Genomic DNA, 25995 nt, shown 5'->3' on the forward strand with positions numbered 1-25995 from the left:
CAGGCCAGAACACTGGAGTGGGTAGCTGTTGCCTTCTCCAGGGGACCTTCTCAATGCAGGGATTGAACCCAGGTCTCCCGCATTGCAGGAGGAAATCAGTGAACTGTTCTGTGGCAGTATACTCTAGTCACTCATAAATTGAAAATATCATACAGTATGATGATCAGAATCAACAAACAGCAGGGGTAATAAGGCACACCAAATTATCACTCGTGACATCAGCAATTTCATTAACAAATTTATTTCCCTAATTGGGTAGCATGTCTCAGTGCTTGGCTCGAGTGCATTGTAATAGGTTTCTATACTTCAGGAGAAGGAAGTAATTAGAACCATTTGCTCTCGGTTCTGTATTTACACTGTCCACCCATCTTGTAAACATTGAACCTGGTTTCCTGGGTCCTCCAGGGGCTCTTTTCTAACTGCGCCCCCCCCCCGCCCCAGTAAATAAATAGAAAGCGAAGAGTGTAATTCACATCTTCCTTCTGCGCGGGCCACCCCCATCGGAAGCTGCATATCATGGTCAGAATCTGGCAGAATCACCACTTCCCACAGAACCTGCCCTTCCTTGGGCAAAAATGGGGAAGCTGGAGTCTCGGTTTGCCACTGATGTGTCTGGGATTGTCCTTGTCCATCTGGAACCTGGGGTCAGAGCCGGTGAGACGGGAGCTCTGTCTCACGTCTCCCTGCCCCACCTACCGCTTTGAGGAAGGTAAGAGACATTGCTAGCCTCTGTCTGCCCCAGAAGCCAGCAGCCCATGTGAGCAGAAAAACCATAAACTCGGGACACATTCTTCCAGGCTTCTTCAAGTTAGGTGTTCTTTTCTTCCCCCTCACAACTTGTGAGAGTGCAGCATGACAACAAGAAAGCGTCCTTCAGTGCAAGCGCTGCAGAATCTCGCTGTGACGCTGGCCCCTAACTCCTCTGCAGCTTTCCTTCCTCCAGAAAAGCACCATTTCATACTCACGTGCAGCCTGTAAGGACCAGCATGAGCACAAGATGCCAGGGTATGTGCATTACCTCCAGAGTTGGTGTCCTTAGCAGCTGTTAGTATAGCCTGTCATGTGGAGAGATGGCTTTTGAACATAGATATAATTATTACAGACACATCTCAGGGGGGTCTAGACTACCAATAGGTCCCCTTGGAGAGCTCTTCTCCGGAAAAGTCCGGATGGGCCCAACAAGTCTCATTGTCCCTTATGAATACCTTGCAGGATCTGGATGAGGTTTTCCAGGCCAAAGATATAGCCTGGATCTGGTCCATCGTAGGTGGTGTGTTCATTCCAGGAGCCTTTGTATGTTGTGTGAGCAAAGTCGATCATCCGGACGTCGACTTTGCTGACATTGGTGCCGTGGGGCGTCTGTGGAGGCTCCTGCCCATCATAGATGATGAGAAGAGAGCTAGAGTAGAACCGGTATGAACTCTGGCTCCTAATGACCGAGAGGAGGGCCTGGAGCTGGTGCTGGATGGGCTCCAGCAGCTCCATCCGGAAGCGGGTCCCATCATGCAGGAACTGGTAAAGCGCTTGCCTGAAGCCCTCCACTGAGAGCTTTCTTCCATAGTACTTGTCTTTGCAGAGAAAGTGCTTCTTATCGGTTTGATAAACCTTACATTAAAAAGAAGATAGAAAATGTTAAGAATTGCAAACTTAAAAAAAAATCACATCTGCTACAGAGACAGCATCTCAAGCAAACTTAATACAGAAACACATTTCTAGAGATGCTGAGCAGGAATGGCTACAGTGACTGGCAAGGCAATCTTTCACCAAGCACCAGTGTAAATTTCACACTTAAAAATGTTTTCTGTGCAAGCCGTTAATAGAAGAAATCCAAGGTCCAAAGATCTTTCATCCTACAGAGGTGACCCTCTGCCCACGAGGAAAAGGTTTGGATCTCCTTTCTTGTGAATTTCCAATGTCAACCGCCAAATCATGATTTAAATCCTGGCTTCTGGCCCTCTTCAAACATTAGCAAACCCAAGCCAGAAAGCTTTAGTGGGAATCTGAAATCACAGCCAATGGCCTTGGGAAGCCAAGTAAATTAAAATTTCCCCCAACAAAGTTTATGAAGTCCTTTCTCTGCAGATTCTGAGGAACCTGTAGTGGCTCCAGGGGTGGGGTGGGGTGAATTGTTTGAAGATGGAAAGACGGGCTAGATCAGGCGTGCCTGGAGTTTTCAGGCGGCGGGTGATGTTGAGAGGAGCCTGGATGGAGCGGGCTCTGTGGGCTGGTGGTGCCTCTCCTTGGCACCAGCTCCTCCCCAGTCCCCTGTCACGTGTTGGCCACCAGAATGAAGCAGATGGAGGAGAGATGCTGATGGGGGGAGCGGTGGCAGCCGCTCCCATTTCATTCAGACAGCAGAGGCAGGCAGAGGCTGAACGGAGGCCAGTGGCTGGCATGGCCAGAGGGTGGACTTGGCACCCCTCCGCCTGGCACACCTGGGAAGGGCTGCCTGAACCTGGCCATGACAGGCTCTCAGGTCTTCCCTGCCTTCAGATTACATGGTATCTTCACAGAAAACACGAGCGTAAAAAAATCAGAAAGATACGATAGGCTTGGTGTTGCCTTTGGAGGGCTGAAGATCAGCTGCTAAATGGGCCCGTCCTAAACACAGGATAGGCCTCACTTTCCAAATAAATCAGATCAATTTCAGAAGGTTTGAGGTCCAGAGAGAAATTCCATTTACACCACAACGCATCACACTCCATCCTCTCGAGAACTACATTCCAAGCTTTCCTAGGGACATCTGTGCCTCAAATTTATAGACTTGACTTCCAGTTTCAAGGGGTGGCAGTTTCAATTAAGGAAAGCGATAGTGTTTACCATCAAATCCGTGTCTGGTTTTGCTTTGAGTAGATAGGTTCTAAGGGGGAACCAGTAGAGAAAGTTTATTTCCTTCTGCTCTCCTGCAGCCCCAGCCATAAGCCACGCGAGAGCAGCAAAAATGAAGCGTGGACTCTGGGCACTAAGAAGTTAGCCATTCCTTTGCTGGGCTTTGCCGCTTACGACTTCCCCGTTGTTAACCAGGATAGGTAGTGAGAAGCAGCAGAAAAGGCAGAGTAAGAAGAATGGCTAATATGAATTTGAAAAGCTGACTGCCTCCCAGCATCTGAGAAGGAGAGGGTTCAGCTTCATCATGCAAGAGAATGAGGACCCCACAGAGCACACAGGGAAGCTTTCCCTCAGTTCTCTCCCAGCCCTGCTCACACACTGTCATCAAAGCTCTGCTCTCAACATGGGCAGGACTCACGCGGCCAGGGCAGAAAGTTCCAGCAACCAGAGACCCTGAGATGAGTTCAAAACTGGTGGGTTTTAATTTTTTTTTAATTAAATATTTAAAAATTGAAAAAAAAATTTATTTGAAAATGTATTGATCTACAATGTTGTGTTGATTTCTTCTGTTTAGCAAAGTGATTCAGTTATATATATAGATTCTTTTTCCTATTCTTTTCCATTACGGCTTATCGCAGGATGTTGAATATAGCTCCCTGTGCTCTACAGTAGGATCTTGTTGTTTATCACTCCCAGTCCTCTCTTTTCCCACCCCTACCCACCTCAGGAATCACAAGTCTGTTCTTTGTGCGAGTCCATTTCTGTCTCATAAACGTTCATTTGTGTCCTATTTCAGATTCCACATGTAAATGATATCACGGGATGCTTGCCTGTCTCTTTCTGACTTACTTTGCCTCGTATGAGAATCTCTAGGTCCCCCAGACCTCTGCAAGCGGCATTATCTCACGCTTTTCTGCGGCAGAGCAGCACCGCATCGCATGTATGTCCTACACCCTCTTTATCCGCTGGTCTGCCGTTGGACGCTCAGGTCGCTCTCATATCTTGGCTGTTGAAAATAGTGCTGCTATGGACATAGCGATGCACGCCTCTTTTCGAATTACAGCTTTGTCTGGGTGCATCCCCAGGAGTGGGATTGCTGGGTCATATGGCAGCTCTGTTTTTAGTTTTTGAGGAACCTCTGTTACCATTTTCCATCTTGTTCACTCCAATTTACATTCCTCCCCAAATGGTGGGATTTTGACACCACTGTCCTGAAAGGTGCTCTTTAAAAAAAAAACCCAGCATGTCCTGGATCAGGATATGTGTTTCCTTGGGGAAAGGGGTGCCTGACCACTGCCTCTGTTGCTCCCACAAAGTGAAGGCAACATGTCTGGATGCGGGACCTCCCAGGATGCCCATTTCCGCGGTCGCCCGCCCCCACCTACCTGCATGCCACAGAGGCGCATCCCCAGACGGGCCGAGGTGCTCTGCGCGCACTTCCGCATGTGGCGGGCCTTCTTCTCCTCCGAGGCATCGTCCCCGTGCTGCCGGGTCCCCATCTTCAGGTCTAAGATGCAGGGATGCTTGTACTGTGACACGACGTTTTCCAGCAACAGGAACCCTGGTCGCACAGCATTAAGGAAGGCTTCCTGGGACACAAAGGCCACTTCCCCGCAGGAGGTGGTCAGCGGGCCTCTGAAGCCGGCTGGAGACTCCGCACGCTGAACCCCAGCCCCTCACCCCATTTCTTTCACTACAGACCAGCCTGTTGTCGCTATGAAGAATTCAAGGCACTGACCTTGCAGCCTGCTCTCATAAGTCCATTTTTTAGGGAGAGTTTATTAGGATGTGAGCTTCTTTTCCTTTCCCTTTTTGCTCTGGGGTTGAAATTTGAATGCAGGCGTGAAATCTCTGGAAGGCCATGCCCAATTTACATTTTATGGCAGAAAATACGAAGGCTAAAGCCTCGAGTCACTGAATGGGCCAGTACCTTTTGGGAGAAGTGCCTGATGTTAGCTTCAGAGATGAGTTGCAGGAATATTAATTTCAGCCGAATAATTATTCTGCAAAAAGCTTCTTAGGGATGCAGATTGCAGATGTCTTAGTAAGTACCGCAAAACCAGCCACCAGTTTGTGGGAAGGAGTCCAATGGTGACAAAGGGGGCCTTCCAAGCCTGAATATGCTCCCTGAGTTTGTGGCAAGCTGAGGGGGACAGGGGAGTACCTCTCTCAAGAGTCCACCCCACAGGTCCCTCCCTAAGAGAGGGGCCATGCTACATTCTCACCCATCAGCTCCGTGATGGCTGTGGGGAGGATTGGGAGCATAAAAAGGAGGTTGAGGTATGGGGACCCACCCACTCATTGAGGGCCCCTGGCCCTGCCTCAGTGCGGCAATCGTGTTTCCTAACTGACCACAGAAACCTCAGCCCTGCCCATCCTCACTGCCCAGGTAGCAGAGACATGACCAGTGACCCAACAGAGGCACCCCCCCCCCCCCACCCCCACCATCTGGCTTCCCCAGCCTCTGACTTCTCTTTGCTTTCCTGGTGGCTCAGCAGGTCAAGAATCTGCCTGCAATGCAGGAGACACAAGAGATGCAGGTTTGATCCCTGGGTCAGGAAGATACCCTGGAGGAGGATATATATTCATGCCTGAAAAATCCCCTGGACCGAGGAGCCTGGTGGGCTTAGGACCCAAAGGGTCATGAAGAGTGATCGCGAGTGAGCAACCGAGCACAGCACAGCTCTCCTCCAGGGCCCAGCTTGGAGGGCCGTGTGTTCCACTCTCCCTGACATCCCTGGCTCTCCCCGGCCCCGCTTCAACACGGCTGTCTCGGTCACCCCTCCTTGCCCCTACCTCCCCCATAGCAGCGTGCATGGTGGGCGGGTGGGCGGGCAGCGGGCAGGGATACGGTGCCGCTTGTTCTCCGGGTACTCGGCACACAGGCGAGTCAGGTGGGCCCGGTGGCAGTGGAGGCCCCACGGGTTAAAGCTTCCCTTCTCCGTCGGGTTCCCATTCGCGTCTTCCACCAGCGAGGGCACTTGGGCCTTGAGGCGGAGCTCGGACCTCAGGAGCGCTGTGGCCGGGCTGTGGGCGAGGGGAGCACACAGCAGTCAGGACCCTGGTGGCTGGCAGGGCTGTCTTGGATGGACCAGGCCGTGGACTGTCCCTGACTACCCTCCAGGATGCCCCCCAGGACCTCCGTGCCCCCTGCCCTACTCAGGCCCCAGGCCCCAGGCCCCAGGCCAGGCCAGACTGCTGGCCACACGGGGTCTCTCTAAAGTCCAGAATAACTCACACAGCAAAGAGGGGGCAACCCCGCCTGGGATCAGAAGGCTGGGGTTTAGGCTGTTCCTGTGGCCTCATCGGGGGTGAGAACCACAGATCCACAGTCCACCATCTCTCCTGCCCTCTACATTTCAGCTCCTTGGGTCTGTAGCAGGGAGATAATACACACTGCTTCCTGACGCCAAGCCAGGAGGCTTAATTAGATCCGCTGCGCTCCTTGAGGAAGGGAGGTACTTTCGTTGTATTAGCTCCCTTTTGTTTCCCATAAATGTTTAAAATTCCCCAGGGATGCCTTTCTTCTGAGAAAGGTCAGCTAATATCATCAGAGGTTTCGGAGACCTCTCCAAGGACCTCAGGTGTCCTGAGCCGCCTGCGTCTCCAGGGCCCCACTGGCCCCTCTCTCCTCACCCCGACTCGACCGCTAAGGAAGAGGATTTTCGAGAGGCATTAGCCACACTTTTTCCTTTATGTCCACTATTCTGGGGCTTCTGCTCTGCACATCTCCCCCGCTCCAGATACATTCCATGGTCTCAGTGAAATAGATATTTAATTAAACAAATACACACTGAATGCCTTCTCTGTACAGGACTCAGCACGCTCACCCACTTTCGAGAAGAAATGCATTGAAATCCTCCCTCTGGAAGTGGCACCAAAGAAAATGCATTCCTTTCTTTGGTCACAGGGGTTCTGCTGGACAGAGCCCTCATCTGAATTTCTTATTTTCTCGGCTCTGGCCCCAAAGGGGAGCCGTCGGCCTTGGCACGGGCGTGAGCAGTGCTGGTCCCGGCTAGGGATGCGCAGCCTGGCTCCTGGCATCCTGCCACGTGGCCTCACCTCTCCTTGAGCGAGTGGGCCCGCTGGGGGTGCTGCCACTGGGCGAGGGGGAGGGCGCCACCGCCAGTGGTCTGCTGGAGGGTCTGCCATATGGCCACCGCTGCCGACTCCGTGGAGACCGTGAAGGGCCCCCGGTTCTCAGTCAGGGGGTTGGCAACCAGGCTGAGACGGCCGCGGCTGTCCTTCCGGAGGTGCACGGTGATGGTGCCTGCAGAGGGGGAGGGGTGGACACGGTGCGATGTCCTTTGGAACCACAGCTTAATGGCAGCAGTCAACCTGCCCCCTTCCCCAGCTCCTCTCTCTAGAAAGCGCTCTGGGGACTGGCCTGACACAGATACTGCTCTGGAATGAGCCAGAGCCCGGGGAGCCTGCCGGAAATGGCCTTGGGCTGATGCTGGCACAGCCCCTGCTTCGTGGCCTCTCCCTGCCCCTTCACGCTTTACTTCATCCTCGCATTCCTGCCCCTTTGGGCACAGCCCACATCACCCACGCACCCCGTGGCCCCCGATTCGGGTCCAGCCTTGGGGCATCTAAGCTGGCCCTCTGCAGAGAAGAGCCCCATCTGTGAGTGGCAGTGAAGGAAGTCGGGGTGGGGGTGCATCTCGTTCTGTCTCCTTCATCACCCCTTGCCTTCTCCTCCGTGTAGTCATTATCTGAGCAGCCTCTTCTAGGAAGCCTTCCTCTAACAGCCTCCTGCCGCCCAGGCTGCTCCTTCACCATCCTTCCCGCATCCCTGGCTTTCACATTGAGACAGGTGATGCACAGCCTATGAGGATTATGGACAGAACGTGGTTCTTTGGTAGAAAACAGAAGGCAAGTGAGATTTCCCCAACAGTGCCTCCTAACCACTGGTGTCTATTTGTGTGTGTTTGTTTTGCCCATCTCACAAGGCTTGTGGGACCTCATCCCCCCAACCAAGGACTGAACCTGGACCGCCACGGAACTCCCTAACCCTGGTGTCTATACTCCAAGCGTGACCTCCCCGTCAGGACGCTGGCTGTGCGGACGCCCCCGGCACCTGTGCACCAGCCGGGCTCCTCCTCTGGGACGTTGGCCAGGCCAGGCCCTAGGCTCTGGCCCCACGTTCACGGCTCTGTAGTCATTCCCCGTGGACTTCTTGCTCTGATGGCAGGGTCCACGCCTCCCTCTGTGGGGCCTGGCATCCCGTGGGTGCCCAGCCTTGCCAGAGTCCCAGTGAATACGGAAGGTACACATGGTCATGGCCCGGGAGACTGCCACATGAGTGGTTTTATGAAAACTGGCTCTCTGTAAAGTCCTTGCTTCCCTCTCTCCCTGCAGCTGGTGCAGGGAGGACCCCTCTTGGCTCTCTCACCTACCAACCTGCTCTCTGTCTCTCTCCACCCTGCTTTGTGCCCGAGGGGCTGACTCTGGCGTGTACCCGTGGCTTCCTTGCCTGCCAGTTGGGCCAGTGAGGGTCGCCGGTGATAGATGGGGGGAGAGGAGGAGAAAGGTTGGGACCTGCATCCCCCGGGTTCCCTCCCTGCTGCCTCATGGCTCTGAGCTGTTTCGCTGTGGCCTCCTTCTCGCCAGGTCAGCTCCACCATGCCCTCACTTGGCCTTTCCGGCCCAGGGGTGGTTGTAGCTTTCCCATCCCGCTGGTCCCCGGCTGCCTCACCATCCCTAGCTGTTTCCCCTCACCTTTTTTTTGTAGGCCACGTGACATGCGGGGTCTTATTTCCCCAACCAGGAGCTGAACCTGCGCCCCTTGCAGGGGAAACACAGTCTTAACAACTGGGCTGTCAGGAAAGCCCCCCGAGTCGCTCGCTTCATCCTGTGTGCAGTTCTGCCAATAGACGCTTAAAGAATACTCTATTTAACCCCCGGGCACACACCACTCATTTTCTGCTGGGACCCTGACAGGTGGGAGGGTTGCCTGCGCTCGCATCCTCCCAGGTGTTTATTACCTCCCCCAGGCACTGGGTCACCTTCCTGGCCTCTAAGCAGTCATTTCTCCTGAGCCAGCCGCTGAGGGGGGCTGCTTTCCCCATGCGCGGTCCTGCCAGTTCCTCCTGGGCTGCTCAGCACAGGCACTCGTTTTCAGGGCTGCTCTTTCTGCAAGTCGCTCTCCAGGCCCGTCTACGCCTAGCTCAGCGGTCTGCCCAGGCCAGGCCTGTCATCTCGGGTCCCCAGAGCCCTGATTCTGCGACCTGACGGTGACCTTCGTTTCCCTCCAGCTCTTTAAAAATTCTGCTCTTCCTTAGCTCATCCCAGGCCCTAGGATCCCGTGGAGCAATTGTGATGCTCATGGTCACCGCGCCCCTGAGCGTGGCATTCTGTCCTTCACCTGGATGGCAGCCTGCCTCCCTCGATGGAGCCCACCCGTGCTGTTACTGCTGGCGAGAGCAGGGCACTGGCGGCGGCTGGGGACACGCACAGGAGTAGTAACCACTGCCTGCTCTTTTACACCTACCACGTGCCAGGCCAGCGTTATGTGCGTTTTGTTGACTGCTAAGTTAGTGTCTATCGCTAAGCCTGCAAGGCGTTGACTGTGGTCCCCGAGGCTCAGAGAGATTGAATAAATTGCCCCAGGTCACACAGTCGGTAGGGACTGACGGCTGGGCCAGCCGTGATGTGACTGTGGGAGAAGGAACAGGCTGCCACATGGAGCCCGGATCTCTTGGGAGGGTCGGGGTTGTCACGCTGTGTTTCCCCGAGCGTGGTTGATGAGGACACTCCCGCTGCGTCCCCAGGCACATGTGGCTGGTCATTCTGTTCCGCGGGAGCAAACAGAGAGGCGACGGAGCCACCACCTCATGAGAGGCGATCAGTGTCAAGAAGCCCAGGACGTGGTGCTTCGTTTCCAGCCTTGACCTTGCAGTGCTCGTCCCAGGAAGGAGCCCCCCAGCCCAGGCCCCAGAGCCCACCCTCCAGGTGCCAGGAGAGGGGGAGCCCCACGGCCTCTGTGCTGGTTCCTGGGGAGCTTAGAGCCTCCTGCTCGCTCGGAGAGGCAGGAGGGTGTGCTGGCCAAAGGCAAGGCCCTTTTGGATCTCACAAAGTTCAAGTCTGGTGGCCCCCTGGCCTTTCCCGTTTGTGAGGCTAAGGTGACGGGCCTGCCAGAAACCAAGTTCCTGGGGAGCTCTGGGCCCAGGGGGCCTCCCTGGAGGGACAAGAAATGTGACCTTCACCTGCTTCTCTAGGCTCCAGCTCTGGTCTGATCTCATCTGTTCTGAGTGTCAAAATAGATGGAAGTGAGCACAGGTACGAATACTGCCAGACCAGCAAAGCTCAAAAGTCATCCCTATTTGTCGTGTTGTCGGCGCAACCCAGCCAGACTCCTGCCGCTGACTTCTTGCTCCATCTCCCCGTGAGCCTCTGCCTGGCTCCGTGTCCCTCTCTTCCTTCTCTCTCAGCTCAGTCCAGCCCTTCCCTCTGAAACCTGGGACCATTGCACAGAGTGTTGTACTAGTCTGTCAGGCATGTCCAACTCTGTGCGACCCCATGGGCTGTAGCCCGCCAGGCTCCTCTGTCCATGGGATTTCCCAGGCCAGAATACTGGAGTGGGTTGCCATACCCTTCTCCAGGGATTGAACCCAGGTCCGCTGCACTGCAGGTGGATTCTTTACCATTTGAGCCACCAGGGGAGACCCATAGCTCACAGGGACCTTGCTTGCAGTCTCGAGCTGCCTGTCCTTGACAAGAGCAGCCTCTCGGTGGGATTCAGACTCCCTGAGGTTTGGATCGTTCTTTTTTCAAGAGCCTTGTTGGCCCCAGCCTGGCCTCCAGCTCGCCTTGGCTGTCTCAGATGCCCACGGGCTCCCGATACACTGCTGCCCCTGCCCAGCCAGGTGGGTGGGAGACCCCAGCCCCATCTGTTTACTCACCAGCCCCCCAAGAACCTCGACTGTGACCGCGTCAGCTGGGTGGATGGGAGCGCTCCCTGACACACCCAGAGCATCTCAGCAATTCCGATTTGGCTGAGCAGCTTCCGTGAATATTCTGTCATGTATTTATTTTTAAGCTCATGAGGACATTAATTCGCCAACGTCTGTAATATGAATCTGGCTCATCCATTAACCAGCTGGACCTAGGAGCATGTCCTCGCTCGCCTGAAGCCGAGGGGAGGAGGGACACAGTTTCAAGATGCTCTCATGCCCAAGGAGTCCAGGCGCACTTTGGGCCCGGGGAGGCTGCCCTGGGAAACGCAGTGCCTGCCCAGCACCCCAAAGCCATCAGCGTGAAGGCATGAGACAGGAGAGGGTAGGCTCTGGGGCGTGTGGCGGCCACGTCAGCAACGGCCCCTCTTTCTGGGCTGGTCCCATCAGGATGGAAAGGGAGACCCCTGCAGCGGCCTTGTGGGCACTTGACTCACTAGCTAAGTGACCCTGGGCAAGTCACTTCCCCTCCCTCTTGTTGGGCTGGACGGCTCCAAGCACTGGCGTCTGGGGAGTCGTCTCTGCAGGGATGGTCGTTGGAGGAGTGGGGCTGGGGGCTGAGAGGCCACACTCGGGAGCCAGACTTGAATCCTGGCTCTATTCTACTGGCTGCGTGGCCTGAGGCAAGTTGGGTGACCTTTCTGGGCCTGTTTCTTCCTCCATGAAGTGGGGACAATGGGAGTGTCTTTCTTAGAGTGTTGTCAGGGTTAAACAAGTCAATTGCAGAAACAACTTCTAGGGTGTTCTGCACTGAGTAAACGCTAAAGGTTGACTGATAGTACTTGTTTTTTTTTTTTTTTTTTTGGTGGGGGGGCTGCATTGAGCCATATTTGGGATCTTAGTCCCCAACTAGGGATCGAATCCTTGCCCCCTTGCGGTGGAAGTGCGGCGTCTTAACCACTGGACTGCCAGGGAAGTCTTGGCATTACTTTTCTTATTGGGGGAAGGAAGAAGCCTGCACAGCCCGAGGCCCTTCAAGGGACCCTTTCCCATCCCCAGACCCGAGCTTCTTCCCTCCTTGCCCCAAGGGTCTGAGGGCATGCAGACCTCACTTCCGGGCCTTTTTCTAGTGTTTCCTCACATGTGTGTTTCCTTGGGTGGCGCCTGCACCCTGGCACCGGGCGGCCCATGGTATGGCCGATAAGAGGATCAGCATTCCTCATCGTCCAAGCCTCGTGTTTGGGTGTCAGGCCAGCCCGTGGGCTCCATCTCACCCTCACCGGCAGCCAGGCTGCATGGTCTCCCCTGATGGATGTCCTGGACCTCCCTAACCTGGCCTCTCCTGACTTGTCTGCAACCATCGTCTCCAAGTGAGGACTCAAATTAATCCACAGAGTTAGTGCAGCTCCGAGGCGGGGCGGGGGGTGGGTACCAGGATGGGCCCAAGCTGAGACGGACGCAAGGCAGAGGAGTGGTCTGGACAGCTGACCATTGCTCGAGGCTCCCCAGAGCGGGGGAGACAGCGCAGGCAGACGGGGAGCAGGGAGGGCCCTGGGGTGTGGTTCTGAGACCTTCAGCTCGTCCACTTCCACGCTCTGCCTGGGGTGGCCCTGGGAGCCAGCCTCAGCTCCAGTGCTGCGTGGGACCAGCTCCAGTGCTGCGCGGGACCAGCGGGGAATGCTGCAGACAGGAGGACCCCCCTCCCAAGATCCGGCCACCCCTTTGCTGGCTTGAGTTCACTTGTGAAGAGACAGATGTTAACTCCAGCGGGTGCTCTGACAAGGTGGGTGGTGACCCACAGCTGATGGAGAGCACCGGTCAGTGGCCCCGGAGGGCCCCCAGGGAGGCTGTGCACCAGCCGTCACCCTGTCTCTTGGTGTCTTGTCTCAGCCTCTCTGGAGGTCCTGGCTGCCCACGACTGAAGCAGTGCCCAGGGCTCAAGGCCTTGGGCCCTCTCAGTGGGTCTGAATCTGGATGCAGACTTCTGGGCTCTGACCCAGGGATTCCGATTCATAGGTCAGGAATGGGGCCTGGGAGCCTGCATTTACACACGTGCACACACACACACACACATATCCACATACATACATCAGTGATTCTGGTAAACTTGTTTGACCCCAGATCATACTGATGAGAAGCACCAATATTGCCCAAAATATTCATTTGGGTTCTTCCGTAAGATGATATGGAAAAACCAGAATGACTTTTTTGGCAAACCAACAGACGGATACCGTCCTTCCCAGTTTTCTCCATCTTTGAAATGCAGGGAAGTTTTTAAGTGACTTGTCTGAATGTTATCATAGCTTTCACTATAGATACTTGCACAAGGGCAGAAGCTTAAGGTCACAGGTCTAAAATCCTTTAAAGGAGGTCTCTTCTCTGAGCATTCCTTACTTTGTGGGGCTGGCAACTGGCAGAGTCATGTCCTGAGCTCTGCAAGCCACTTTTACGAAAGGCTGGGGGTGGACACAACAGCTTGCCCCATGGATGCCAGCGGCCACCCAGAGCGCACCCTCCCCCGGAGGCCGGCAAACAGCAGCCCTCCCCACGCAGCCTTCTCTCCCCAGACCTTGCGCTCAGATCTGGAACACATGCTGGGGGAGCAGCCTGCACCCCGGCTTTGCCCCCGGATGACAGTGGGAATTCTGGCTTCCCAAACACACTGTGAACCGACTCCTCCATAACCTGTCCCAGACCCAAGGCTCCTGCCATCCGCCTGAGTCACGCAAGGGAGGTCTCCACCCATCCTGTGTCTACCAACCACGGTCACAGGACGCCGGCATGGCGCACCTAAGGCACAGAGCAGAATGCCCCAAGGTGGGGTGGGGCTGGGGCCACCTTATCCTGTTCTCAATCCCGCGAAGACTGGTGGCTTGAGCTAATTTACAGGAGATGCCAAATGGCATTACACTCCAGGCCTGGGGGCTGGAAGAGTTCAGAGAACCTGGGGCAGCGAAGGCCAGCGGCTGTGCAGAGGGGCAGGTCTCCATGGCAACCCTTCAACACACCACGGTACTTGAGGAGGTGGTGGGGGAATGCGGAGAGGCTGGGCCCCTTGGGGGCCGCCTGGACACTCACCTTTGTACTGCGGGGTGAAGCGCTTCATGGCCAGCGGCAGGGACTCGTAGAACCTCTGTTCCTGGGAGATGAGGGGCTTGCACACCGTGTGCTCATCATACTTCATCACGCTCAGGTGACCCCCGACCTGGTGCAGGAAGGGCTCCAGCGGCACGCCGGGGGCGTCCACGCTGTCCTGCACCACCATGCTCCAGCGTGGGAGGGCGGGGTGGCTCCCTGCCGTCCACAAGAGGCAGCGGGGTCTGGGGCTGAGGTCGCAGCTTCCAGACAGGTGGGCTGTTAGTAGTCCTCAACTTTGCTTTCTCAGCCTTTCCTGTGGCTAGAACACAAGAGTCTTCGTGGCTGAGGGCTCTCAGCAGTGGGGGGTCCCTGGAAAACAGAGGAGAAAGGGAAGGGATGTGAGGGAGACCGTGTCGGGGGACAAGGGCATCTGAAGTCCCCAGCCACCCCTCCCCCAGGTGTTAGATAAGACCATAAATAGGCATTGAATTCTTCTGGAATCATCTGTTACAAGCAACTGATAAGTTTCCGCCTCAGGGGAGCAGGGCTGAGAGGGAGACTTTTCACTAAATACTATTTACAAGCGCCTTTTGAATTTAAATATTAAAACATTCAAAAAACAAACAAAAAATCCAAAAGACAGTCCCTAAGATTACAAGCTTGCAGAGCGTAGTGAGCATGGCTGAACTGCTCACGTCCCACGGCTGGCCTCCCCCTTTGGAAACTTTGGTCCCAGCCCCAGTGAGAAAAGAGTCCCTGCTGGTGGGGATTCACCATCCTGCAGGGGCTGGAGGGGTGCAGGAATTCTTCATTTTGATGTAGCATATACATAAGCTGGGCACCATCTGGGCCACACAACATCATTGCTGTGTGACCTGGGGAAGTTACTAAACCTCTCTGGGCCTCAGTTTCCCCATCTATAGAATAAGATAACAATGATACCCACGTCACTGAGTTAGGGGCAGAATTGAGATATAAAGGCTATAAAAATGTTAGCCCAGTGCCTGAAGCTAAGTGCTTGATAAATGTGATCTATCATGATTATTTCTAGCATTACTGCCCTGGGGATCAGATTTTCTTACCAGCCCTGGGAGGGGCAGCTTTATCACCGATGCTTGCAAATGAGGAAAGCGAAGCCTGCAATGGCTTGCTGGGGCCCACCTCAGGCCAGGAACAGAGGCAGAAGCTAGGCAGGGGCTCCTGATCTGCTTGCCCTTCACCCTCTACGAGGTCTGGCTTGCCAGACCTTAGGCAAATGCTGGACACTCTGGCTGGAAACTTGGCCCCTAAAGACATTCTGACTTTGGGACTTTGCTGGTGGTCCAGCGGTTAGGACTCTGAGCTCACAGTGCAGGGGGCCCCGGGTTTGACACCCGGTCAGGGAACTAGATCCCACAGGCCGCAGCAGAATTCACACGGTGCAACTGAAGACCCACGTGCTGCAACTAAGAGACCCGGCACAGCCGAATAAACGCATTTTAAAGTATAAAGATGTCCTGACTTTGTCTCAGGAGAGAGCCAAGGAGACACCGCCAGGGGAGGCTCTTGCGGCCGCATCCGTCATGTTCGGGAGGACAGTCCCGCGGTGGTGCCGTCACTATAGAGTTATTAATACTCTCCTCTGCTGGACTCCCTGCTGAGGATGCAACCAGGCCGGGCAGTGCTGGGCATGATCAACTCTCTAACTGACCTTCAGTCCAGACCATGGGCATGGCTGGCTGCCTCCACACGCAGCAGTACCTGTCACTTTGTTCAGGCCCCCAGCTCAGGGAAGTCCCACCATCCACTCCGACCTCCAGCGCCAGGAGGCGTTGAAAGCCTCAGCCTGGCCTGTTCACGCCCCTCCACGACGATGCTCCTGAATTGGTTACTGCTCTGCAGGCCACAGAGTTCCCCTCGGAAGGGAAAGGGGGTGTCTTCTGCCTGATCTGTGCAACTGCTATGCCGATGCACGACTAAAGCACGACTAGGGAGTCTGGCAGTGCTGAGGCAAGGCCTTGGGGTGGGGAGGACTGGGGCCTGTTGGTGAGCGCTTTCCCCAGCCCTGCTCTGAGACGCCCCCCTGCCCACCACCACGGAGATGAGTCCTCCTTGGGATGTGCCCCAGGAGCTGAGAGAAGTTGGGAGGCATGCAAATGTGAGGACAATCAGGGATAGGTTGATACTTTCAGTCTGGTTTTCAGATAAGACATCGAAGTTGCTTGGCAAACCTAATCCTCCCTGCAAACTCCGCCGAGACAGGAAGGAGGAAGGAAGAAAAAAACCAAGGCGGCCAGATGCCTCTTCTCTCACTGGGCTCACTTGGGTGCCAGCCTTTGCCAGCTGACCTGTGCCCAGGTCAGGGAGGCAGAGGCGCTGCTGGGAGGCAGAGGGACCTCCCGCTCGTGAAGTTCATTTATAGCCACTCCCGGAAGGAGCCAAGGCCCTGGCCCGCACAGTCTCCCGGGGGGTCTGCGCTGGCCAGGCCCGCACTCACCTCTGCGAGCCCAGCTCTGCCCGGGAACCCAGGTGGCGTCCTCAGCAGACCCTTGTGCAGCCACCCGGGGCGGCCCCTCACCCTTCTCTCCCCTCACCCCCTGTCTCCCCAAGGAGCCCTAAGGACATAGATGTTACCTTGCAGTGTGGTGTGGGAGGAGATGGTAACAATGATGGGAACAGTAAATGGTAACAAACACAACACAGGCAATGTTCGGGTATTTTAGGTACATTCACCCATGTGAGCCTCACAGCTGCCTGATGAGGGAATTAGTCATCAGCCTTTTATAGGTGAGGAAAACGAGGCACAGGGAGGTTCGGTAACTTGCCTGTGTGCACCCAGCTACTCGGGGGAGACCAGGGATTTGAACCCAGGCACATTAGCCCAGAGCACGCTCACCCGCCGTCCTGCGGAGATGCCGAGATGAGATGCTGGGGGCCGCTGTTTCTCTCCTTCGAGAGTCAGGAAATTGAGCCCCAAGGAGGCTGGGACTTGGCCAAAGTCACTCACCAGTCACTGGCTGTGATGACACAGGCACGCGGGTGTTCTTGTCCCCAGGCCTGGTTTCTCCTACCCTGATACCCTTTGGCCATCCCTCCCCCCAGCTGCTACAGTGACTGCGTGTCCCAGCGGTGGCTGGGGTCCACGGGTCTGCAGAAACCAGCAGGAGGGGTCAGGTGAGGCCCCTGGAGCTGGGCCTTGGTACTGGCCTGCATGGGGCTTTCCCGCTGAGGGGGCATCAGCTGGATCTGAGAGGCACTGTCATTCCCAGAGCCTCCCCATCACTGCCACCCACACGTTCTCAGGGGCCCTGCCCGAACTTCCTCAGGGAGCCCAGATCAGCCGGAAGTCCCTCCAAGATGGCCCCCACACAGCAACGCAAACCCTCCTGCCCCCAGGCTTGGCGGCAGCTTTTTAAAAATGCTGGACTTGAAGCTGGGGGAAACTGAGGCCCTTCCGCTTAAGGGTCACCTTAGGGTGTGGCTTGGGGGAAGTCTGAGGGTCCTCGGGCTCCTGACGCAGATTGTGGGAAAGGGGCGCAGGGAGCTCAGAGGGGAGCAAGGAGGACTGAGGGGCATGGGGAGGACTGCGGGGCGCGGGGAGGACAGACGGAGCGGAGAGGGGCGGGGGGAGGACGGGTGGGAGCGGAACTGCGGGAGGGAGGGGGCGAGGCACGGAGGGGCGCCGGGGGGAGGGGACACGGAGGGGCGCGGGGGGGGGGACGGAGGGGCGCGGGTGGGGGACGGAGGGGCCGCGGGGCCGACGGAGGGGCCGGGGGGCGGACGGAGGGGCGCGGGGGGACACGGAGGGGCGCGGGGGGACACGGAGGGGCGCGGGGGGGCACGGAGGGGCGCGAGGGGGCACGGAGGGGCGCCGGGGGGACACGGTGGCGGCGGGGGAGGCACGGGCGAGCGCCGGGCGGGGGTGGGGGGCACGGAGGGGCAGTGGCTTAGTCCCCTGACCTCCTGCCTGAGCCGGGCAAGTGGGTTTGCTGCCGCTCAGGGAGCCGCTCTGTGGCTTCCCCCGGGCCTGACGCTGACCTTGGATTCCCAAGGAGGCTGAGGTTTCCATCGGTTGCTGCGGGCCGGAGCTAGAGAAGACCTCCGTTTCCCCTATCCCTCCTGCGGAGTCCTGAATGAATAATTCAGGCTGACAGAGCTTTCTCAGCCGACCTGCCTTTCGCCACCAGCAGGCACTTCAGTCAGTGGCCAGAGCCTCCGCCCTGAGCAGTGCCTCTGGGCCCGGGAGCGCTGGGCAGGAGTCCAGTGCCTGGCTCTGCTCCAAGCCCCCCAGCAGCTAGCTGAGACCCTTCGGGTGAACCGAGCCTTGGTTTACCGCCCACTGCCACGGCCTTCGCAGGAGCTTCGCCGGAGCGCACAGTCCCCTCTGGAGAGTCCGTTTCCCCGCGGCCTCGGCCTCAGCGCTGGGGCTTCGTCACCGCATGGGCAGTGCCCAGGACCCACTCCCGTGAATCCGCCCAGGTGCTGGCGAGGCGCTCGCGGAGGCAGGACCTCACGGCCCCTCTCACACGCCGAGGGGCTCCCTTTAGTGCTTTGTGGGGAGACACAGGGCCCTCTCCCCGGCCCAGGCCTCCTCTCGTGGACCACTGCCCAGATCTCGGGCCCAGAGTCCGCCCTGAGTGCTCCCTGGGGAGGGAGAGGCTGAGGGAAGATGGAGGAGGGGCGGGGGAGGGCGAGGCACCCCAGCCTGCGGAGTTAGAGCCCCCGCTCCTGCAAGAGTGGACAAGGCCTCAGATCCCTGTGTCCTCCTGCCCCGTCGCTGGGTCATGTCCTGAATGAAATGACTCCAGGAGGAGTCGAGGGGTGAATTTCTCTAGTGGGGCCCAGCCATGGAGCTGGGTGTCAAAGGAGGCCCTGGACCAGCTGGTTCCCTGCAGGGGTCTGAGTGAGGCCAGCAGGGCCTGCCATTGTATTTGGCTCCCAGGGTGGGGCCAGATGACAGCAACACTGAAGCCAGGCGCAGGGACAGAGGCCACCCCTTGAGCTGAGGTGCAAGAGGGCGTCGTGGCTCAGGGTTCATCACCGCAGGCCAGCACGTGTTCCTCTTCCTGGGAGACTTCGTTGTGTATCTGACTTTCCCTACAGGCTTCCCAGGGGGCGCCAGTGATAAAGAACCCGCCTGCCAAGGCAGGAGACGTAAGAGGCACGAGTTTGATCCCTGGGTTGGGAAGATCCCCTGGAGGAGGGCATGGCAACCCACTCCAGGATTCTCGCCTGGAGAATCTCATGGACAGAGGAGCCTGGCGGGCTACAGTCCACGGGGTGGCAAAGAGTCAGACACGACTGAAGCGGCTGAGCACGCACACACGCACGCACCCTGGCCACAGGCTAAACTGGAGTCCATTAAAAATTACAGGAGGAACACCTCATTTAGAACTTGTCTCTCCCTTTTTAGGGATGATGGCAGGTGAAACCACAAACTAAGCTTGTAAGGGTTCAACTTGGACTAAGTGAGTCACGAACTCTGTCTTACCAGAGGCTGTCAGCTCCTTGTATCTGGAAAGTAGTTGGTTGACTGTGGTTATTGTCAAGACTGTTCACAAATATTCTGTGTGTTGGTTTTTTTTTTTCTTTCCCTGCAGGAACGTGGTATGACTGCGCTTCCCTTGTCCTCTGAAGGTACGTCGGCCAAAGCATGATGTGCTTTGGCTAACGTCACGTGGAAGGGAGTGACAGACGCCACTTCCGGGAGGAGCATTTAGAGCAAGCAGTGCCTCGCATACCCTTTGCCTGGCCAGGGTGATTTGGGAAGCAGTCACTTCCCGAATGACTGTCATGACAGAGAAAGCAATCCAGGTTATATTAGGCACTGAGGTTTGGGGGTGTTTTTGTCACACAGCACAACGTAGTCCGTCCTGAGTAATTCGCCGACTGACAGCCAGATACCCAGTATGGAGCAACCTCAGGCTTGAATACATCCTCTGTGTTGTAGCCACTCCTGTGAAGCATCCATGGCGGACCACTGGTCTTACAACGTCCCCCTCTGTTTCTCAGAATAATTTTCAGATGGAGACAAGTGGAAGAGCTTCCCCAGGGTCCAGAGAGTGAGCACCGGTGCTGGAATTCAGCCACAGTGAATCTGTCTCCTTCCAAAGCTGATGCTGCTCTGCCCTACCATGTGGTCCCCCTTCTAAGTGGGGGGCACTGTGGATCCCTCTGAGAGTCCTGAGACCTGAGTGGAGCCCAGGTTCCTATCCGAGACCCTCTCTGTGCTGTGAGCCTCAGCTGCCCAAATCAGCAGTGGGAGCCCGCTGGGAGCTCACACTTGGCAGGGCGGTGGGGGTGCCATCCCTGGGGGCAGGGTTCCACGAGGAGCCGGGCAATGTGGATTCACGGTGCCACGAATGGAAGACTCCCATCCGTGGGCCACTCAAGCCCTGACCCAAAGCTGCACCAGCAGCATTATCTGCAGGCTAGAAAAGCAATATCCGCAGCTTGTGATCATTTCTCAAATGTATCTAAATGCTTCAGTGTTTACCAAAATACAAATTCATTTAAAGGCGTTATTAAGTTCCTAGTAGTTTTTATCATCATCTATTTTCTCAATCAACAGATACTGAAAGTCTAATGAATATCACAGAGGGACTCCTAGGGAACAAATTAGGTTGAAAAATGAGTCCTAGTTAGAAAGGTTAGAAGAGATATTGCTGAGGGACCTGGGCAGGGGTATGAGACCGGGGAGATGGAGGCTGGGCCTGGGGGAGCTTGAGGAAGGCCCGTTTCAGGGTGCATATGTGCAGGGAGCAATGAGGAAGGGAAGGACAGGCAGGGAGATGGGACCAGAGGGAAGGCTGAGTGGGGAGCAGAGGTGGGTGCTGCTGGGGTCTGGGCAGAGGAGGTCTGACTCCCCATCAGTCTAGGCTGGAGGGGGTTTCCTGAGATCACCAAGATATGAACGCTTTCTGGACTGTGTCTCAGCAGATCCAAAGGGGAGAGGTGCACTCTGGGGAGGAGATACTTAAGAAACAGCTTGCAGCAAAAGACTGCAAAATAAAACGTGTCGGGCAGCAGACTCAGAAGCGGCATGGTTTATCGCCTGCCCTCTTGCCTCTGAAGCTCTAAGGTACGTTTTGCAGGCCGCTCAGAGCCAGAGGTTTGGTACAAGTACCACTCAATGTCTCTGTGATGCCTAAGGGAGCATTTTTTAATCTATTAGAGATGAGAGGACCCAAAACCCATTTAAAACCACTTAGGTTGGAATGGGCAGGAGCGTTTTGGGTTGCTCACACGGCAGAGGGCTGTGTATCATCTGAGACCATCTAGGCTTGGAAGGCACAAGATTATTTTCTGGGGAGAAAAAAAAATCAAGTTTTTAAATCCATCCTAGAAATGACTCAAGGGATGTGGGACGGCGAGCCCCATGGTCCGCATGGTCCCAGTCTGGTGGGATCAATACCGAATGCTGGGGACGTCACACATCACTTTCTCAGTTGTGGCTGAAAGATGTGGCTTTGGAGAGCATCTGTTTCCCTGGGAAGGCTTGATTTCCAGAGTCACAGAGCAATACTTCATTTTCCTGACTTATTTCTGAGCCGATGTTATCCTTTGAGGGAAGATATTCTTCCTCATCTCCTTTTCTCTTAACATTTAAAATCTCCCAACGTTCCTCCAGCTTGAGGACCTAATGCGATTTTAATACAGCTATTATTAGTTTAGAAGCCCTTCAGCCCCTGACAAATGTCCGTAGCAGCAGCGACGATGTTCTGATCTTGCTGTCAGGGCAGGAGACGCATGGGGCAAAGATGACTCGAGCTCAGCGCTCCTGGAAGGGCTGCTGCGGCCAGCAAGGGTGGGGTGGGGTGGGTGGGGTGGGGTAGGGCGGGGAGGGCTTCTGTCTTCCCAACCTCAATGGAGCCGGACCTCATGATAGCATCTTAGGACCTTGGCCCCGCCATCCCCCGGGCACACAGGGCACCTCGCCTACAGCCCCTCCCAGGCAGGCTTGTCTCCTGGGGACTGCTGCCCTTGGAAGCTTGGATACTGGAGAAGCTTGGCGGGACCTTGGACCCTCCTCCCAGGGTCTGGATATTGCCAGATGTCCAGACCACATTTTCCAGCCTCTGACACCCTTCCCCACACCTTTCTCTAAGTCACATGACCAGCCACCTGCCGAGCCAGAGATAGACAGTCTTGTCCATGGTTACTACGGAATCTTTAGGACTCTAACAAGAAATACGTTTTTTAAGGTCAAAACACAACAGTGGGGCTGGAACAAGCCTACGTGTACGTGTGCGGTCACCATCCTTCAGGTCCTGGAGCTGAGCTGGGCAAGTGTGAAGTGTGAGGCTCTGCCCAGCAGAGGGCAGCAGCAGACGGGCCAGAACCACCCAGAAAAGAGGCACTTGGACCGGCCCCACCTTGGCCCAGAGACTAGGGGCCCTTCTCCAACGGCCCTGAGTTTGCTCGGCCTGTCCTCAGAGAGCTGGGACAGCAGCTGAAGGGCCGGTGAGGCGCACTGCTGAGGATCGGGGTGCCTGGCTCAGCTCACAGGAGAAGGACCTCAAAACCAGAGACGGAGTGGGGGTGGGGTAGCCGGCCGAGGAGGTGGGGCGGGGGCGCTGGAGGGTCTGGCTGAGCAGAGCGGAAGTGTCTTCAGCATCTACACCCCACTGGTTCCTTCCCCCGGGAGGGGTGGAACCCACGCCCTCTTCGTCTGCCAGCCGGGCCAGCCTCCCCCACCTGCTCCCTGAACAAGCTGGTGCTTGATGCTCATAAAGTTGACAAGACAGCAACCATGTGGGAAGGACGTCTTAGGCGCTGTGCTTGGAGCTGGAGGACGCAGGAGTAGGCTGTCGACCACAGGGGCGTGGGGGGCCTCCGCCTGGCCTGCTGCCCCCAGGGTGTCCTGGGGCAGAGCACTGGGAGGACCCCCAGGGGCCGCAGCCCCGTTGCAGAAGAGGGGTTTCTCAGATTGCCGATAAGAAGCTACTTTGCAGGGGCACGAAGGGGCGAGGGTGCCTGGACACGGCGCAGCGGGGCCCGGAGCCCCGGGTCTGCCTGGACCCCCCACCCCTTCGGGCTGAGGCCTCAGTCTCCCTCTCTGGACTGAGCTGCTGAGCCAGTCCTTTTCTCACCCTCCTGTGGGGCAGCTGGCCATTCAGTTCAGCTGGTCACTGTCAGGGTGGGGGGAAACGGGGGTGGGGAGGGAGGGGGTTGGCTGAGATGCTACCAGATTGAAAGTGGGGTCCTCCCCCTGCCCCCCGCCCCATTGGATCCTCGTCTAAACAAAGCATTGAACACCATTTAGGAACAACTGGGGAAACTGGAATGTGGCCTGGATGTAGCCATCCTTGGGGAGCCAATAATATCGCCAGTGGGGTAAAGCACTGGGGTTACGTAAGGACCTGAACTGAGGTGATTTGAGGGGAAATGCTGTGACGTCCATAGATTACTTCAAAATACCTTAGCCTTAGAGAATACGATGAAGCAAATGCAGCAAGACTCAGACAAACTGTCAATCCAGCCGCAGAGCATGGAAACGCTCATTGTGTCATCCCTCCTATTTTTTCTTGTAGGCTTAAAGTTTTTCATAGTAAAAAGGCTAAAAGAACATACCAGCAGCTCTTAAAGACCGTAGAAGCCCGACTTTTGCCTGGTGGGATCCAAATTTCCTGGGAGGGACCCGCCCTGGATGTTTTCAGGGCCCTCGGAGAGCCTGCGGACTGCAGCAGGCTCAGGTTCAAGTCTCAAGTTCCCTGGGGGTGGCCCCAGGAGAACCCAGGGGGAAGGGGCCCCTAAAGACTGCCCCTGCCCAGGGCAGGGTATGTCCTGGTGGTGACACCTCCGTGGCCGTGTCCACGCCCGTCCCTGCTCCACTGAGGCGCCCTTGCCCCGGCCCTGAGCCTGAAGGTGCTGATGTCATCCAGTCCCAGGGCCCCTCCTGGCTGCTGGGACGAGACATGCCGTTCCTGGGGCCCTCGCTGCCCAAAGCTCCTGGGACAGCTGCCCAGCATGAAGGGTTAAACCCAGCGAGGGCTGGAAGACTGGCTCCAGCCCCTGCACCTGCCCTCACAGCGTCCCTGAAGCCCAGCCCTGCCACCTTCACGCAGGAGCCCAGATTCCAGAACAACATAGGAGGGGCCGGAAGGGGTGACTCCTGGGGGAGGGGAGGGCAAGTGGAGAGGAGCCAGTGACAGACTTTCTATGCTGCTGAGCTGTGCCAACAGCTCCCATGCCCCCAACACGGATGCATACGGGCACACTGGGGCCCCACGGGGTCGGTGGGGCTGACCTCTAGTCGGGGGGTCCACCCCTGAGTCCCACAGTGTGAACAGGCCTCTCCCCCGGCCCTGGCACCATCAGGGCCCTCCCTGCCCACGCTTATTCCCCACGGCAGCACTCACCGGAGCCGCACCCCGGGGGGGCCCGCGGGGCTGTGCAGGAGACAGGGGTCCAGCGGAGAGCAGTCTTCCCGGTCAGTGACCGCCGGCCGGTGTGTTTGGCAAAGCCCTTCCCAGTGCCCCAGTGTGGAGAAGTCAGCGTCCACGATAGCACTGGCGGAGTGGGCTGCCCAGACTCAGGTCAGCCCGTGGGTATGGACTGCAGAGGCCTGGGGCGGGGGAGTCACCTGACCCTCGGAGGGGAGGGCCAGCAGGGGCTGGCTGGCATGGGCAGCTGTCAGCTGGTGTCAGGCTGCTCTGGGGCATGGCCAGAGGGCCTGGGAGGAAGGAGGGGAAGGGAAGGAAGGGGAGGAGGGGTCTGGAGGGATGTCAGGCCCTGGGCACCGAGGGCCAAGTGCCTCAGGCCCCTGGTTAGCTTTTGATTCCCTGTTTATGGGGTCAGGCTGGCGTGGGGGTCGTGTTATCCCTTCCCCTCGTCTCCCTGCCTCCACCCCACTCCCGACAATGTCACTGCCAGTTTGCCCCGAGCAGCGGCTGCCAGAGAAAGACAGTCTTGGGCAAGACATTTAATCAACAGTCAGCTTGAGGACAATCAGTGCTTCAGGTGTTTTCAAGGTCCTCGTGGGGCCTCGTGGATTCTGCTAGGCTGAGCCAGGAACCTGCCAGAACAGGGTCTGTTGTCAGGGGATTACAGTCAGGGGCTTTAGTAAGTCAGGGCAGTTCCAGGGTAAGTGTTTGGTGAGAGGACGGGGTGTGGTGTGCGTGTGTTGGTTGGGGGGAGGGGGACAGTGAGTGTGTGTTGGTGGGGGAGTGCCTGTGTGTTGGTGGGATCATGGTGTGCGTGTGTGTTGGTGGGGGGGCGCGGTGTGCATGTGTGTTGGTGGCGGGGGTGCTTGTGTGCTGGAGGGGGGCTGTGTATGTGTTGGTGGCGGGTGTGTGTGTGTGTGTTGGTGGCGGGGTGCGTGTGTGTTGGTGGCAGGGGGGTGCATGTGTGTTGGTGGGGGTGTGTGTGTGTGTTGGTGGTGGGGGGTGCGTGTGTGTTGTTGGGGGTGCATGTGCTTTGGTGGTGGGCGTGGTGTACATGTGTGTGCGGGTGTGTGTTGGCATGGTGTGTGTGTGTGTTCGTGGGGGCACAGTGTGCCTGTGTGTTGGTGGGGGTGTGGTGTGTGTGTGTTGGTGGGGTGTGTGTGTGTATTGGTGGGGGGTGCGTGTATGTTGGTGGGGGCTGCATGTGTGTTGGTGGTGGGGGTTGCGTGTGTGTTGGTGGGGCGTGGTGTGCATGTGTTTTGGTGGGAGCGTGGTGTATGTGTGTGTTGGGGGGCGTTTTGTGCGTGTGCGTTGGTGGGGGCGTGGTGTGTGTGTGTGTTGGGGGGGTGTTGTGTGTGTGTGTGTTGGGGGGGCGTGGTGTGCGTGTGTGTTGGTGGGGAGGGGGTGCGTGTCCTCTCACCAGGCTGGGGGCAGCAGGGAAGGTATCCTGGAGGAGGTGACCTACGCAGAAGGAGACCTGAAGGAGAAGGAGGCTTTGGTGTGGGGGAGCGTGGCGAGGGGAGTGCTCAGGGGGGCGGGCGTGGGGGTGGGGAGGGATGCCTTACAGCCCTCTGTCCTCAGCTCCTGGGGAGGCTCCCAAGGGCCTCTTACCAGAGAGCAGGGCTCCGCTGTCTGCAGGGGGCTCGCTCTGGCCCGCTTTGGGGAGAGGGTTTGAGGGTCCCAGGCAGATGGGCAGGTGCTGAGCTGCAGCTGCTGTCCCCTCCAAGTGTGCCCTGGCCTGGCAGGGAGAGCGGGCGCGGGGTGGAAGCCGCAGGCGGGTTCCTTAGGTGTTGAGACAGGCCAGACCAGGTCTGGGGGATGGTGAGCAA

At 57.1% G+C, this 25995-nt stretch overlaps 1 protein-coding gene across 1 annotated transcript; it reads right to left on the bottom strand.

Moving 5' to 3' along the window:
* Positions 1-225: 225 nt before the first annotated feature.
* On the bottom strand, positions 226-24307 carry IP6K3 (inositol hexakisphosphate kinase 3). The gene is made up of 7 exons (XM_027959002.3): positions 24143-24307; positions 13803-14171; positions 6892-7099; positions 5681-5856; positions 4215-4390; positions 1206-1605; positions 226-1055 (listed from the first exon to the last, which is right to left on the bottom strand). The coding sequence occupies exons 2-7, from the start codon at positions 13987-13989 to the stop codon at positions 1036-1038; spliced, it is 1167 nt and encodes a 388-aa protein (XP_027814803.1). The 5' UTR covers positions 13990-14171; positions 24143-24307; the 3' UTR covers positions 226-1035.
* Between the last annotated feature and the right edge of the window lie 1688 nt (positions 24308-25995).

Source organism: Ovis aries, chromosome 20 (assembly GCF_016772045.2).
Source record: "Ovis aries strain OAR_USU_Benz2616 breed Rambouillet chromosome 20, ARS-UI_Ramb_v3.0, whole genome shotgun sequence".
In the NCBI taxonomy this organism is placed as follows: Eukaryota; Metazoa; Chordata; class Mammalia; order Artiodactyla; family Bovidae; genus Ovis; species Ovis aries.